This window comes from Scyliorhinus canicula, chromosome 2, assembly GCF_902713615.1.
Source record: "Scyliorhinus canicula chromosome 2, sScyCan1.1, whole genome shotgun sequence".
Taxonomy (NCBI): domain Eukaryota; kingdom Metazoa; phylum Chordata; class Chondrichthyes; order Carcharhiniformes; family Scyliorhinidae; genus Scyliorhinus; species Scyliorhinus canicula.
In genome coordinates, this window is record NC_052147.1 from 272,867,641 (window position 1) to 272,883,751 (window position 16,111).

Genomic DNA, 16,111 nt, shown 5'->3' on the forward strand with positions numbered 1-16,111 from the left:
TATGCCAGTGCTGGGTTAACTCAGTCCAATTGAGCAAGGGGAACAATCATCCCCAGCTGGATGAGTCCTGGTTAGTACAGGAAACCTCCCCCAAAGTCCAAAAACCCCTCACAAGGACGACCATTGAGGAGGAGAGGATGGGAGAGGACCGAACGGTTACAAACTCCACAGTGGCCAGACAACAAACCAAAACAAAAATTGGCTTGGATAAGGCCCCACCGAATGGGGAAACAGGAAGGGTAGGCGTGTACTCCACCAAGCATTACATCCAGTCCGACACCCTCACCAGTCACACAGGGGGCGAAAGCTGCCAACAGCCGAATCCAGGGAGGGCGCGCAGTCAATTCAACACCAGAGTCTCCAGGCACAAAACCTGCAGTCGTACAATGACTGTCAGCTTGCAGGCAAAACATCGCTGTTGCAAACCGGGCCTAATGACGCTGAACATTCCCCAAACTGAACTGGGTGAATAATCCCCAAGTTCTCCAGCCAGCTGAGCTCACCGTCCACTTTCAACAGTAGGGCGTATGGAACTGAGCGGGCCCCTGAAATACTTTGGTTGGGTCTTTGGGTCCGCGTAAACTTCGGCCATGGTTCCCTTTATCTTCCCTAAACCATCTTGGATGACTTCCAGGTATTTTGTCCGGATGTCATACAATCTTCCTGTCCCCATTCTAACGATCTGTTGCCAATCCAGACGGTGTCTCTGTAACAAGTCGCAGTCCAAAAGGCTGGGTCCGGGACTTCCGGTGGCGGCGATGTCCGAGTGAGCCGCACATTCGGTGGGCTCTCACTCCGGCCGGCTGGAACAGCTGTTTCCCCGCGATAGCGGGACTACGGAGGCGGCAGAAAGGCTGCCTGGAACAGAGGAGGAGAGCGGGCTGCAGAGGATGTAAGTGTGGGAGGTCAGCAGGTGAGGAAGAAGGAGAGAGAGAGAGAAGGAGGAAGCTGACCTGCAGGTTAAGATGGCGGACCCACGGACCTTCCTTCCTCCAGGACAAAGGGAAAAAGAAAAAGTTTGGAGTTGCTGAGGAGGGACAGCTTGGACCCACTTCAGATGCCCAAGAGGTAAAATTGAAGGAGCTGGGCGAAGGAAAGCGGCAGCGGAGGCGCTGAGGAGCGGGCTGCGGCATATGGAACAGCGGGATTCCAGAAAGCAGAAGAAGAAGGAGAAAAAGGGACAGAGACAAGGACCGGAAGAAAATTACCTGGGACCTAAGATGGCGGACACACGGAACCCGGACTCAGCAATCCAGCTGGCGCTGGATAATATGCTCCAGGTAATGAAGTCCAGTTTTGAAGCGCTGAAGCGGGACAGCTTGGACCCAATCCAGAAAGCGGTGGATCAGCTGAACCAGAGGCTGGACGCCCAGGATGTTAAAGTTAAGGAGCTGGGAGAAGCGGTGGAGGAGCAGGCGGATGCGCAAACGGTTGCAGCGCTAGAAGTGGACGGCCTGAAAGAGCGGCAGAGAAGACTGCTGGACAGAGTAGAGGAGCTGGAGAATAGAGTCCGCAGGAACAATCTGAGGATGGTCGGCCTCCCGGAGGGGGCGGAGGGAGCTGATGCTGCAGCGTTTGTAGCAGACCTGCTGAAGCAGCTGATGGGGGCCGAAGCCTTTCCGCGACCGCTGGAGCTGGAGGGGGCACACAGGGTGCAGGCAAGGCAGGGGCGGCTGGGCGGACCCCCCCGCCCGATGGTGATTAGGTTCCACAGGTTCGTGGACAAGGAGCGGGTGCTGCAGTGGGCAAAGAGCGCCAGGAGCAGCACGTGGAATAACAGTGTGCTCCGCATCTATCAGGACCTAAGCCAGGAGGTGGCTCGGCGGCGAGCAGCCTTTAAGAATGTCAAGGAGGTGCTGTTCAAGAAGCACGTGAAGTTTGGTCTGCTGTTCCCAGCTCGGCTATGGGTCACGCACCAGGGTCAACACCACTACTTTTCCGAGCCCGAAGAAGCGATGGATTTTGTGAGGGACCTGGGGATGGTCCCGAAAGGAGGCCCTAAGGACACGAGTTAGGGCCCGAGGATTTCTGTGGGGAGGAACGCCGAATGTGCCTGGACTGCTGCTCCACGGTTTGCTGGGCCAATGGGGCCAAACGGAACATTTGAGACTCTTTCCTTTGTTCATGGACATTTATGTGCTTTTTCTCTTTTTTCTATGTTTTTTCCCTTTTTTTTTCCTGTTTGGGCTTTTTGTGCAGCTCGCGGAAGACACTGGAGCCGGCTTGCCCCAGTGGGTGGGGAGGAGGGCGGGGAAACAAGGGGAATGGGACAGGAAGGCGCCGGAGTGTTGAGTCACCGGGCTAGCAGATTGGCTAGTCAAGGAAGTAAGATGGGGGGGAAAGCTATAGCCAGTAGATGGCAGGGGTGGGGGTATCGGGGGATGGGGTTAGGGGAGGGGGGGGGTTGTTCTGCTGACGGGAGAGGGACTTGAAATAGGCACTGGAAAGGAGGTCGAGGGTGGAGGCAGCTATAGGGCGGGCCAGGAAGGGCGCGACGCACGGGTCAGGGGCCGGCCCGAGAAAGGCTATGGCTGACCGGCGGGGTGGGGGGGGTGGGATGTGCCCCCCGACCAGGCTGATCACCTGGAACGTCAAGGGACTGAATGGGCCGGTTAAGAGGGCGCGGGTGTTCGCGCACTTGCGGGCCCTGAGGGCGGACGTAATTATGTTGCAGGAGACACATCTGAAAGTGTCAGACCAGACCAGGCTAAGGAAGGGCTGGATTAGCCAGGTCTTCCACTCGGACTTGGACTCGAAGTCCAGAGGGGTGGCAATCATGATCAACAAGCGTGTGCAATTTGTGGCAGAGGGCATATCCGCAGACAGGGGGGGCAGATACCTGATGGTACGGGGCAGGCTGGAGGGGAGAAGAGTGGTGCTGGTGAATATATATGCCCCGAACTGGGATGACGTGGACTTCATTAAAAGAGTGCTGGGGAAGATCCCGGACTTGGATTCTCGCAGGCTAATAATGGGAGGGGACTTTAACATGGTCCTTGACCCGACTTTGGATCGGTCGTGTCCCAGAACGGGTAGACTCTCAGCAATGGCAAGGGAGCTGAAAGGGTTTATGGAGCAAATGGGGGCAGTGGACCCCTGGAGGGAGGGACAGCCAACAGGAAGGGACTACTCGTTCTACTCGCACGTCCACAAAGTATATTCCAGGATAGATTTCTTTGTGCTAAGCAGGGACTGTAGGGGGGAGGTAAAGAACACGGAATACTCAGCAATTACCATTTCAGACCATGCCCCACATTGGGTGGACCTGCAGTTCGGGGGAGCGAGTTATCAACGCCCGCAATGGAGGCTAGATGTGGGACTGCTGTCGGAGGAGGGGATCTGTGAGAGGCTTCGGAAATGTATAAAAAATTACCTGCAGGTGAATGACACTGGGGAGGTCTCAGCGGCGACCGTGTGGGAGGCGCTAAAGGCAGTAGTGCGGGGGGAGCTGATTTCAATTGGGGCCCATAGAGCCAAGGCAGACCGGGCAGAGATGGATAGATTGGTCAGGGAAATGGGCCGGATAGATGAAGAGCACGCGGAGTCCCCGGGGGAGGTTTTACTCAGGGAAAGGCAGAGGCTACAGGCGGAACTGGGGGCACTATCCACGAGCAGGGCCGTGGAACAGCTTAGGAAGGCGAGGGGAGTGGTGTACGAGTATGGGGAAAAGGCTAGCAGACTGTTAGCGCAGCAACTTAGGAGGAGGGAGGCGGCCAGGGAAATAGGTAGAGTGAGGGACGAGGGGGGGCACAAAGTGGAGGATCCGGCAGAATTGAATAGGGTATTCCGGGACTTCTATCGTAAGCTGTATACTTCGGAGCCGCCAGAAGAACCGGAGGGGATGAAAAGGTTTCTGGATGGGTTAACATTCCCAACAGTTGGGGGGGGGCGAGTGGAAGAGCTGGGGGCCCCGATTAGAGTAGAGGAGGTATTGGGGGGCCTAAAGGCCATGCAGTCGGGGAAGTCCCCGGGGCCGGATGGATACCCAGTAGAGTTTTATAGGAAGTTCTCTGAGCTGGTGGGCCCGGTCTTGGCGAGGGTTTTCAATGAGGCAAGGGACAGAGGGACCCTGCCGCCGACGATGTCACAAGCCACCATATCTCTGATATTAAAGCGGGGTAAAGACCCGGAGGTGTGCGGGTCCTACAGGCCAATCTCCCTGATTAATGTAGATGCCAAGCTCCTGGCAAAGGTACTGGTGGGTAGAATGGAGGACTGTGTACCGGAGGTGATTGGGGAGGATCAAACGGGGTTCGTGAAAGGTAGGCAGCTGGCGGCCAATCTGAGGAGATTGCTCAATGTGATAATGATGCCCCCGGCGGGTAGAGAGGTGGAGGTAGTGGTGGCTATGGACGCCGAGAAGGCCTTTGACCGGGTGGAGTGGGAATATCTATGGGAGGTGCTCGGACGGTTTGGGTTCGGGGAGGGATTGGTGGATTGGATCAAATTATTATATCAGGCCCCGAGGGCCAGCGTCAGGACCAACAGAGAAGTGTCGGAGTACTTTAGGTTGTACCGAGGGACCAGGCAGGGCTGCCCGCTCTCCCCGCTGCTGTTTGCGCTGGCCATAGAGCCGCTGGCGATTGCGCTGAGAGCCGCAGAGGGTTGGAAGGGGATGGTGAGGGGCGGGGTTGAACATAGGGTTTCTCTTTATGCAGACGACCTGCTCCTGTACGTGTCGGACCCAGTGGCCGGGATGGGAACTATACTGGGAATGCTGAGGGAGTTCGGCCAGTTCTCAGGATACAAATTAAATACGGTCAAGAGTGAAATGTTTGTGGTACAGGCAAGGGGCCAGGAGAACAGATTGAGAGGGCTACCGTTTAGGTTAGTTGAGGAAAATTTCCGGTATTTGGGAATCCAGGTGGCGCGAGACTGGGGCAGGCTGCACAAGTTAAATTTGGCCAGGGTGGTGGAGCAAATGAAGGGAGAGTTTCGGAGATGGGATGCACTCCCGCTGTCGCTGGCAGGGAGGGTGCAGACTGTAAAGATGACAATCCTCCCTCGATTTTTGTTTATTTTTCAGTGCCTCCCGATCTTTATCCCACAGTCCTTCTTCAAAAGAGTTAACGGGCTGATCATGAGCTTTGTCTGGGCGGGAAAGTCTCCGCGGGTGAAGAAGGCGATGTTGGAGAGGAACCGCAGCGAGGGAGGGCTGGCGTTGCCGAGTCTGGTCAATTATTACTGGGCGGCCAACATCGCTATGATAAGGAAGTGGATGGTGGGTACAGGGTCTATTTGGGAGCGAGTGGAGGCGGCTTCGTGCAGGGGCTCCAGTTTGGAAGCCCTGGTCACGGCTCCTCTACCGCTGCCGCCGGCCAAGTACACCACCAGCCCGGTAGTGGTGGCGACCCTGCGGATATGGGGCCAGTGGAGGAGGCATGTGGGGGAGATGGGGGCGTCTGTCTGGGCGCCAATCTGCGACAACCATCGGTTTGCCCCCGGCAGTATGGATGGGGGTTCCGAGTATGGCGGCGAGCAGGGGCGGGAAGGGTGGGTGATATGTTCCTGGAAGGGAGCTTCGCGAGTTTGAGGAGCTTGGAGGAGAAATTTGGGTTGGTAGGGGGAAATGATTTTAGATACCTACAGCTGCGGGACTTTGTTCGTAGACAGGTCCCATCTTTCCCGCGCCTCCCGCCAATGGGGATCCTAGACAGAATAGTCTCTGGGAGGGACGAAGGGGAGGGTAGAGTCTCAGGTATTTATAAGGTGCTCATGAGGGAGGAAGGGTCCCAGACAGAGGAACTGAAACTTAAATGGGAGGAGGAGCTAGGCGGGGAAATGGAGGATGGGCTGTGGGCAGAGGCCCTGAGTAGGGTAAACTCGACCGCGACATGTGCAAGGCTCGGGCTGATCCAATTTAAGGTCGTTCACCGGGCCCATATGACGGTGGCTCGGATGAGCACATTTTTCGGGATAGAGGACAAATGCGCTAGGTGCGCGGGATGACCAGCGAACCATGTGCACATGTTTTGGGCATGCCCTGAGCTGAGGGGGTACTGGGAGGGATTTGCGGGGGTCATGTCCCAGGTGCTAAAAACAAGGGTGGTGATGAGTCCAGGGGTGGCAATTTTTGGGGTTTCGGAAGACCCGGGCGTCCAGGGGGAGAAAGCGGCCGATGTGCTGGCCTTTGCTTCCCTGATAGCCCGGCGACGAATATTATTGGCGTGGAGGGACTCAAAGCCCCCGAAGACTGAGTGGTGGCTTGCAGACATGTCAAGTTTCCTGGGGATGGAAAAAATTAAGTTCGCCTTGAGGGGATCTGTGCAGGGGTTCACCCGGAGGTGGCAACCATTTATTGACTTCTTTGCGGGAGAGTGAGCGTCAGCAGGGGGGTGGGGGGAGGGGGGGGGGGGGGGTAGAGTAGAGTAGGAGGGAAAATATGGCGGGTAGTACGGGTGGGAGGGGAGCGGGCTTGTGCAATACGGTATGATGGAAGTATTGAAAGTACGTGGATGTTTGCACATTTTTGCCTTTTTTGCTTCCTTTCTGATGATGTCTGTAACTGTTTATAAAGCCAAAAACTACCTCAATAAAATTGTTTATTAAAAAAAAAAAGGCTGGGTCCGGGCCCCTGCATCACCATCAATAGTGGGCAAACTAATTGTTGCCCTCAGGTATACGTCATCATTGTCCCAATTATGGGAAGCACGGTAGCACATTGGTTAGCACTGTTGCTTCACAACGCCAGGTTCGATTCCCGGCTTAGGTCCATTTATTGTCCAATAGCTGACTCAATGGCTCGATAGACTCCCCTGGCTTTATCACATTGGCGACGAGTATGGGATTGGAGCTGTTGGCGTGCTTCTTGTTCGGCTGAGCTATCTCCCCGGAATTCTTTTTTTAAAAGAGAGGACTACGGTACAGAGTTTGTTTCTGTGGTGTTTTTCTTTCCCCGGAGCCTGTAATGTCATGGAAGGCGAGCGCCAGGTCCAGTTTTTTCCTGCAGGCTTGTGAAGTGTGGCCTCTGGGAGTGATCTGGAATCTGACGTGTCCGGCAGTACCGGATGCGGTATCTTCTTAGCGACTTCTAGAGTTGGTTGCGTAGTGTTTCATCCGTCTCTGTCTGCTGTTATTTCCTGATGCTGGCAGAGTGGTCCACCGGAGAGTCCGTTCTCGAGTTGCTGCTGCCATTTTGGAACGTCATTCTAGTCATGAGTGCAGAGTTGTGTTTGGAAAACTGTTCTGCGGCTGCTTGGACTGTTGCGTGGTGATTATGAAATGACGGTAAACAAGGCCCACCCATTTGGACGAGCACCCAATGCCGCATGTGGAGGGCCTATATGTGAAGTTGATGGGAGGTCATTCTTTCTCCTAGTTGGACATGAGCCACGCATATCAATACTTATCAATACCCACAGGGGACTGTCTGAAAATACCAGGCTTTATCATTCGCCTCTGGATTCTTCCAGTGGGTTATGGAGAGCATCCTTCAAGGACTCCCAAAGGCGGCGGTCTACCTGGATGATGTATTGAAGGAACACCTCTATAATTTAGGGGAAGTCATCTACCATTGGTCTGAGTTAGGTGTCTGCCTGGAAAGGGGAAACTGCATCTTCCAGGCAAGAGAGTTCATATACCTGGGGTACGGCATTGACAAGGACGGTTTAGACCCTGTGGAAGAGAAGGGTAGAGCCATAAAGTGGGCCCCAATGCCAGAGAATATGATGTAGATAAGGTAATTCCGAGGGCTCATCAATTAATATGGAAAGTTCATTCCAAATCTGGCGACCGTACTGGCACCATTACATGCACTCTTGAGGAAGCACCAAAATCGGGTATGGAAGTCACCACAAAAGGTGACGTTTGCCAAAGTAAAGCACCAACTGTTATCTTTTAAGCTAAGACCTCACTACGGCCCATCTGAGCCGCTCATAATCACGTACGATACCTCCCCATATGGCATCAGGGCGGTGATGTTCCATCAGTGGGACAACGGGACAGAGAGGCCAAAAGCCTATCCTTCAAGAACCTTGACTGATGCAGAGTGCAAGTACACTCAGATTGAAAAGGAGGGACTGGCCGCGATCTTCGCCCTATCCCCATAGCCTAACCCGCACATCCCTGGACACTCGGGGGCAATTTAGCATGGCCAATCCACCTAACTGTACATCATTGGACTGTGGAGGGAAATGGGAGCACCCGGAGGAAACCTACTCAGACAGGGGGAGGAAGTGAAAGGCCGGAATTCCAGTGCAAATATCCACAGTGCCTGAATTTATTTGGCAGCAATTGGCTGAAAATGACATACATCAGCATTTTGGGAAGTGAATCCTAAAGCTGCAACCGTTTTGTCTAAGGTTCTGTCCTGTACTGGGAGTGTGTAGTTCCCATCTTTGTGTCATCTCACTGAGGCCTTTGCCTGGATGTAATGGGGCGCGTGGGCAATGTTGCAGTTGGGCCCACTTTAATCGCAGGAGTGACACAGTGCCAGCCTCCTGGCAGTAGCAAAGCCTCCCGCAATGAAGTAGAATGAATAAGAGGCTGACACGGAATTCCTGGCTGCTGGGGGCAAAATGTCACTGACGCTCATGAATGAGCCAATTAACACCCATTATCCCTAACCCCACCACAATATACCGGAGAATCAGGGATTAAATAGATACATTCATAGATACATAGATGCATAGATACATAGATGCATAGAAGATAGGAGCAGGAGGATGCCTTTTGGCCCTTCGAGCCTGCTTCGTCATTTTTCACGATCATGGCCCATTCTCCCCAAGTGCCATATCTAGCAGTCTCTTGAATATATTCAATGATTTAGCATCAACTCCTTCCTGTGGTAATGAATTCCACAGGCTCACCACTCTTTGAGTGAAGAAATGTCTCCTCATCTCTGTCCGAAATGGTTTACCCTGAATCCTCAGGCTGTGACCCCTGGTTCTGGACACACCCACCATCGGGAACATCTCCCCTGTATCTACCCTGTCTAGTCCTGTTAGAATTTTATAAGTCTCTATGAGATCCCCCCTCTTGCTTCTGAACTCCAGCGAGAACAATCCCAACCTAGTCAATCTCTCCTCATATGACAGTCCCGCCATCCCAGGAATCAGCCTGGTAAACCTTCGCTGGACTCCCTCAAGATCAAGAACATCCTTCCTCAGACAATGAGACCAAAACTCCACACAATACTGCAGGTGTGGCCTCTCCAAGGCGCTGTATAACTGCAGCAACACATCCCTGCGTCTATACTTGAAACCTCTCGCAATGAAGCCAACATACAATTAGCCTTTTTTACCACCTGCTGCAGTGATAGGAGGCCACTTGGCTTTCCCACAAGCATGGAATGCTGCCCGGCAAACCATGCTGATTTTGCAAGCAGCCTCCCGGGAGGGGGTGGTCTGTTATCATCAGCCGCTCGCCATTTAGCACATAATGGGCTGGTTTAGCACAGTGGGCTAAACAGTAGGCTTGTAATGCAGAACAAGGCCAGCAGCGCGGGTTCAATTCCCGTACCGGCCTCCCTGAACAGCCGCCGGAATGTGACGACTTGGGGCTTTTCACAGTACCTTCATTGAAGCCTACGTGTGACAATAAGTGATTATTATTATTAAAAGCCAGTCCCCTGCCAATGCCTACCGGCATCCCTCCACCGTCATGAACCTCATGTCACAGCGCCCAACCCGCCCTCGCTCACCTTTGTCGCATTGCCCCACAATGGTCTTGGGCCTCTGGCAGGTGGACTGCTGCCAGCTGCCACTACGCCCATTGACCATGGTGGCATGAGGAGCTGCCAGCCTTTGATTAGACGGCAGCTCTTGACAGGTGGAACTGCCACCGCCAGTGATGTCAATCGTTGGGAAGGCTACTTCAGACACTTATTTACGTTGGGCTTCCCACACAAAACTAATGGGGTTCCCTGTCTATTCTCTGAATGTTGTGTGCAACCCATTGTCCATCCAAAATATTCCTGGCCCTCATCAACTTGTGATGAAATGAAGAGAAACTGTTTTGAGTCACTGACTCCTGTCTCTTGTTAACCTTTGCAGGCAAAGGGTAATTACCAGTCAATTAAAAAAGACCTCTCGCTTTGTTAGCTTCAGCAGCTGTGACTGGCAGGAACAATTAACTTTCCTGCTCAGAATTTAAAAAAAAAACTGGATTAGAGCTTTGAAAACATTTTGTTGTCCTTCATTCGTATTTAAATGGACTTGCCTCTGATCACCTGAGCGACGACTCAGGCATTATTCTTCCCGCACACCGTAGGAGGACGTGAGCATCTGGAATGTTTGCAATTTAATGGTGATGGAGGGGGAAGAGCAGTACAGGATGGAGGAGAGAAAAGTGAGCTGACACATGAGGAGGAAATGACCCCCCCCCCCACCCCCACCCCTCACCCCCGAACCCGCACTTGCCACAAAGAATTTACCAGCCATCCACACATTTTCTGGGATGTTTACATAGTTCATAGAAATATTACAACACAGACGTGTCTACAGAGTTGGTACAAAGTGTTTCATTGAATATGCAGCACAGAAACAAGCTATTCGGCCCAAACAATCCATGTTGGCACTTATGCTCATGTTGATCGATATATATATTTACTTGCCGAAATTCTCCTGCCATCGGTGTTTTCTTTTCCCGCTGGGAGCGCACCCCCGCCAGCGGGATTCATGGTGGCTTGGGGTGGTTTCAATGGAAAATCCCAGTGACAAGCAGCGGAAGGATCGAATGCCGCCACCAGCGAATGGCGTGGGGTCGAGAAACATGCAACTGGGGGACTGGACCGGAGAATCTGGCCCCACTAATTTCTCTGTTAAAATCTGAGAAAAAGTTAGGCCTTGTCCGTTCAATTGAAAGTCAACCTTTACCCAAATGTTTAAGTCTTACTGCCGAGAGAACCTCTCTGGTGAACATTTTGTCACCACTGACTGTAAACTCCAGGGTACAGGCTGTCCGATCTCATCAGTCAGTGCTGCTGTTTCAATTTGGAGAAGTCTCATCCTTATTTTCCAATCCCTCAGTAATCTTTCTCTACCTCGGTAACTACCTCCAGCCCGGCAACTCGGTGCAATTTCTGCGTTCCTCCAATTCTGGGAGCTTGCACATTCCTGGTTTTCTCATGTTGGAGTTCATGCCTCCAGTTGCCTGAGACCAAAGCACTGGAATACCCTCCGTTAATCTCTCCAACACTCTCTCTTTTCCTTAAGACACTCCTTAAAACCTATTTTTTTAACCAAGCTGTCCTAATATCTCCGAATGTCACATTTTGCTTGGTAATGCTCCTGTGAAGTTCCTTGGGCTGTTTAAAGTTGCCAGGTAAATATAAGTTAATACTATTATTCAGGTCGATAAGAGTATCGTTCTAATCCTGCGTGCCTATCCTGTTCCTTTATCCTTTGATTTCCCCAATTCCTTCTCAAACCAAGTAAACCATTCTTAAACATTAACCTCAATCGCTGTTTCATGCAACAGCCTCCGAAGTGTAAACGTTTTTCTGCAAGTAGATTGTAAAAGGGAAAGAGAAAAGAGTTGTGAATTTCTGAGAATAAAGACCTTTAAGTAGGAGAATACGAGAGGGGTTTGGGCTGAATGTACTATTTGGTGAGTTCTTGATAGTCATCAGTTGGTTAGCCCACGGTGCATTCTGCTGCCCTGAGTCTTCATTAGCTTTCAAGCGTCATACATTTAAAAGAAAGATTGCTATTAATCAGGATGATGGCATCGTTGTCAAGGCCAACATTTATCACGCATCATGATTCTATGATTTCATGGCCAGTTAACCTCGAGAAGGTGATGGGTGGGCTGCCACCTCAAAGCACTGCAGTATCTGTGGTGAACATACTCTCCCTCGTAGTGTTCGGTAGGAAGTTGCAGAATTTTGATCCACCAATCCTGAAGCAGTGGCAATATAGTGCCAAATCAGGATGGCATGTGACTAATTCTGGAATTTGCATCCTGTGATGCTCCCGTGAGCCTGCCACCCTTATCCATCTAGGGGGTAGAGATCATGGGCTGGATTCTCCGATGCCCGACACCGATAAAGTAATCGGTGATCGGGCAAAGAATCGATTCCGACGCCCAAATCGGGGCGGGCCCCCTCGGAAATGGCGTAATCACATCACGCACCGTTGCAACTGTGTTGCGCATCATCGGCAGGCCCTCCCACAATGCTGCGCCCCCGATGGGCAGGGTTCCCAATGGCGCGGGACACACGTGGTCCCATGGGTCAGGAACCCGGCGTGATGGCTGCGGACTGTGTCCCACGCCGCCACACTCGGCCGATCTCCGTGCCGCTGGCCGGGGGGGCTTCCACGAGGGTGGGGGGTGCTGGTAGTGGGTGGCCAGAGGGTGGCCTGTGGCATTGCAGATGGTGGGTCGGGTCCGTGCACGGCCTGTGCCATGTTGCAGGTCGTCAGCGGCGCGCATGCATGGCCAGGGACCCAGCATTCTCTGGCCATTTTTGGCACGGGAGCCGGGAGTTTCTCCCAGTGCCTTCGTTAGCCCCTCACTTGTCCCGCAATCGGTGAGGGGACGGAGCCGATTCTTTAGCCATAAAACTCCCACGAACTCTCCATTCGAGCCGGCACTTAGCCGCTGAAATGGAGAATCCAGCCCCATGGGTTTGGAGGGTTTGGAAAAAACTTTGGCAAGTGCTGTGAGCACAGTGATCTGCTCGCTGAACAGCTGATGCTGCCTGGGGAACATTCTTGGCTAACGGATTTTGTGAAAGACAGTTTTAACTGAATGCAAGAACTATTGATGCAAGTGAGCTATCACAGAGGAACATATTTTTTTCCACATAAACAGTACATATGCTTGTGTACAAAGATACATGTTTGAATCACATTTCTTTATTCTGAATAAATGCCTCAGCTGATATTAAACACTGGTCTCCTAAAACTAATATTCCAGTTAATTAAATCAGAACGGTTCCAAGACAGCATCACCGAAATATGCAATTATTGTGCTGTTAAATATGTAATAAGCTCAAGTGCTACCACAATTCAATTTACTCACTGGTCGTGATGGGAAAAGACTCGGTGGTAATGTCAATTAATTTGATGATCTTAGGGAATCCTGTTACATTTAATTGTATTGCAGTGGAGCTGCTGAACCGTTGATAAGATTTCTATATTGAAATGTGGATGCTTCCAATTCAGAAGCTTTGAAATGTAAAAAAAACCTTTTGATGAAAACTCAAAAAGAAGTCTGCCTGAATTATAATCTTGTGCAGTTTGGTAAGACACTGTTCCTGGCGGAAAATGCAATTGGAGGCCATGCAATAGAAATCCCGTCATTGTTTTCCTTGCTCCCATCGATCCTAATGTGTAATAATGGGGAATGAAATTGACTAAATTGGACAGCTATTTCCAAGACAATGGGAAAAATGTCTTGCTCCTGAACTCTATGATTCTAGCATCTCCAGTTTTTACCTCCCCCAACTATGGCAAACTCTGCCTGTAGTTCTGGCAGCCACTTTTGTGGTTGCAGAAACTGCTTCCATTTCACACTTCTGGCCTCCAATAGTTGAAATGAAAATCGCTTATTGTCACAAGTAGGCTTCAAATGAAGTTACTGTGAAAAGCCCCTAGTCGCCACATTCCAGCGCCTGTTCAGGGAGGCTGGTATGGGAATTGAACCGTGCTGCTGGCCTGCCTTAGTCTGCTTTCAAAGCTAGCGATTTAGCCCTGTGCTAAACCAGCCCCTAGTTGGCCCTCACATCCTCAACACATGTCCCTACAGTCCAGAAGTAGGCCATTTAGCCCATCGAATGAGCACCGACCCTCTGAAAGAGCACCCCTGCCCTATCCCCATAACCCCACCTATCCTGCACATCCTTTGACACTAAGGAGCAATTGATTACCAGGGCCAATCCACCTCGCCTTCACATCTTTGGACTGTGGGAGGAAACCCACACAGACACGGGCAGAATGTGCAAACTCCGCACAGTCAACCAAGGCTGGATTTGAACCGGGGTCCCTGGGGCTATGAGGCAGCAGTGCTAACCACTGTGACACCGTGCCACCCTATATCCTTTCCACCTGTAGTACGTGCCCTACATAATGAAGATTGCCTGCACCAACCAACTGTTCCCCATATTTCAGCCCACTCTCAAATCTTTCCTGCATTGAGAGCAGAGGCCTATTTGAAATAAGTCTAAGTAGCTGACACTCAGTTTAGCAACCAGCGAATAAAAGAACAAAGTTATTCACACAGATTCCTGATTGTTTTAAGACACATATACTGCAGAACATTACGTGAATGTACGATAGCCCATCTCAATGCAGGTGTATAGAGCGTGAAACACTGTGGGTTTCCTCCCACAGTTCAAAGATGTTTCCTACCTACAAATAGCTGGCTGTTGAGCTGTAAGTGGATGTGTCCATCATCTGGGGCCTCCTGAGCTTTTCTTGGCAGGTGATCCACTTGAAGGGACGCCTCTTTGATATTTCGCTCTGCCCGGACATAATGCCACTGATTGTTGTTCAAATGGGTGGACGACTTCACAATGACCTCTGATGGACCATTACCCACATCGAATGAGAATAGCACTTCCATCGGGGCTGTAAAGTCACACGCAGCGGCGTTAGTCTCCGAACAAAATGTTCCATCAAAACAAAGTACACTTTATGACCAAAAGGAAAGAATTTTTATCTTTAGACAGTGCTTTTCATGAGCTCTGTCATGGCCCAAGGTTACTGTCGATTAAGTACCTTTCAAAGTGCAGTCACAATTGTAATTTGGGAATCGTAGCCGCCAGTTTTCATACAGCAAGATCCCACACACAGCAATGAGATAAATGACCGACCCAGTAATCCGTTTTTGACATGTTGGTTGAGGGATTAGCATCGGCCAAGACAACAGGGAGAAATCCCCAGCCCTTTGTAATAGTGCCATGGGTTTTTTTTAACATCCATCCGAGAGGGCAGATGGGGGCCTTGGTTTAACATCCGATCCAAATGGCTCTTCAGAAGAGTCATATTGGACTCAAAACATTAACTGTGTTTTTCACTCTCCACGGATGCTGCCAGACCCGGTGAGTTTTTCCAGCACTTCCTGTTTTTACACTTCCTGTGTGGGCTGGATTAGCACAGTGGGCTAAACAGCTGGCGTGTAATGCAAAACAAGGCAGCAGCGCGGGTTCAATTCCGGTACCGGCCTCCCCGAACAGGCGCCGGAATGTGGCGACCAGGGGCTCTTCTCAGTAACTTCATTGAAGCCTACTTGTGACAATAAGCGATTAATATTATTTTATTTCAGATCTCCAGCATCCACAGGATTTTGCTTTTATGTCGGCCTTGATTGTGGTGGTCACGTTTCTGAAGTAGGACCTGGGCCCACAGTCTTCTAATTCAGAGCTGAGAGTATGCCTTCAGAGTCAAGTCTAATATATGCACGTAACAACAGCAAAGATAGTCATAGCATCCATTGGATTGGATTGGATGTGGATTTTGTTTATTGTCACGTGTACCAAGGTACAGTGAAAAGTATTTTTCTGCGAGCAGCTCAACAGATCATGAAGTACATAAAAAGAAAATGAAATATAAGAAAATAATGGGTGCAATGTGAATAATTCACACAGAGCCAAGGTTGAGGATTCAGTCTTTGCTCAGTTGAATTCCTCAGAAGATAACTCGGCCAAACTAAACTTGCATAAAGTGCCAGCTCATCCAATGATTGCACCTCTGAACTATATAATATAATCAATAAATCCCTGCAGTGCAGAAGGAGGCCATTCTGCCCCTCAAGTCGGCACTGACCCTCTGAAAGAACAATCTACCTGGGCCTGCTCCCCTTCCCTTTCCCCTCAATCTGCCCGGCAATAAGGGACAATTTATCATGGCGAATCCACCTAACCGGCACATCTTTGGACTGTGGCAAGAAACCAGAGCACCTGGAAGAAACCCACACATACATGGGGAGAAATGCAATCTCCACACAGTCACCCAAGGCCGGAATTGAACCCCGGACTCCGGTGCTGCAAGGCAGCAGTGCTGACCACTATGTCACTGTGCCGCCCACTAGATGGTCATGAACTGTACTCCTTCCATGGCAGAACTTCAGCCCATGAATTAGACTGATATTTCTTGGCGGACTGAGGGAGTTCTGAATGACTAGGGATGCTGTTTCTCAGATGAAACACCCAACTGAGGCCCTGTCGGCC

General features: G+C 51.1%; 1 protein-coding gene across 1 annotated transcript in view; it reads right to left on the reverse strand.

The window, feature by feature from the left end:
- LOC119962143 (contactin-associated protein-like 5) overlaps window positions 1–16,111 on the reverse strand; it is a 1,043,235-nt gene that overhangs the window by 293,951 nt on the left and 733,173 nt on the right. Inside the window, exon 17 of the mRNA XM_038790068.1 lies at window positions 14,292–14,510. Coding sequence (XP_038645996.1) covers window positions 14,292–14,510 — 219 coding nt within the window. The remainder of the gene's footprint in view (window positions 1–14,291; window positions 14,511–16,111) is intronic.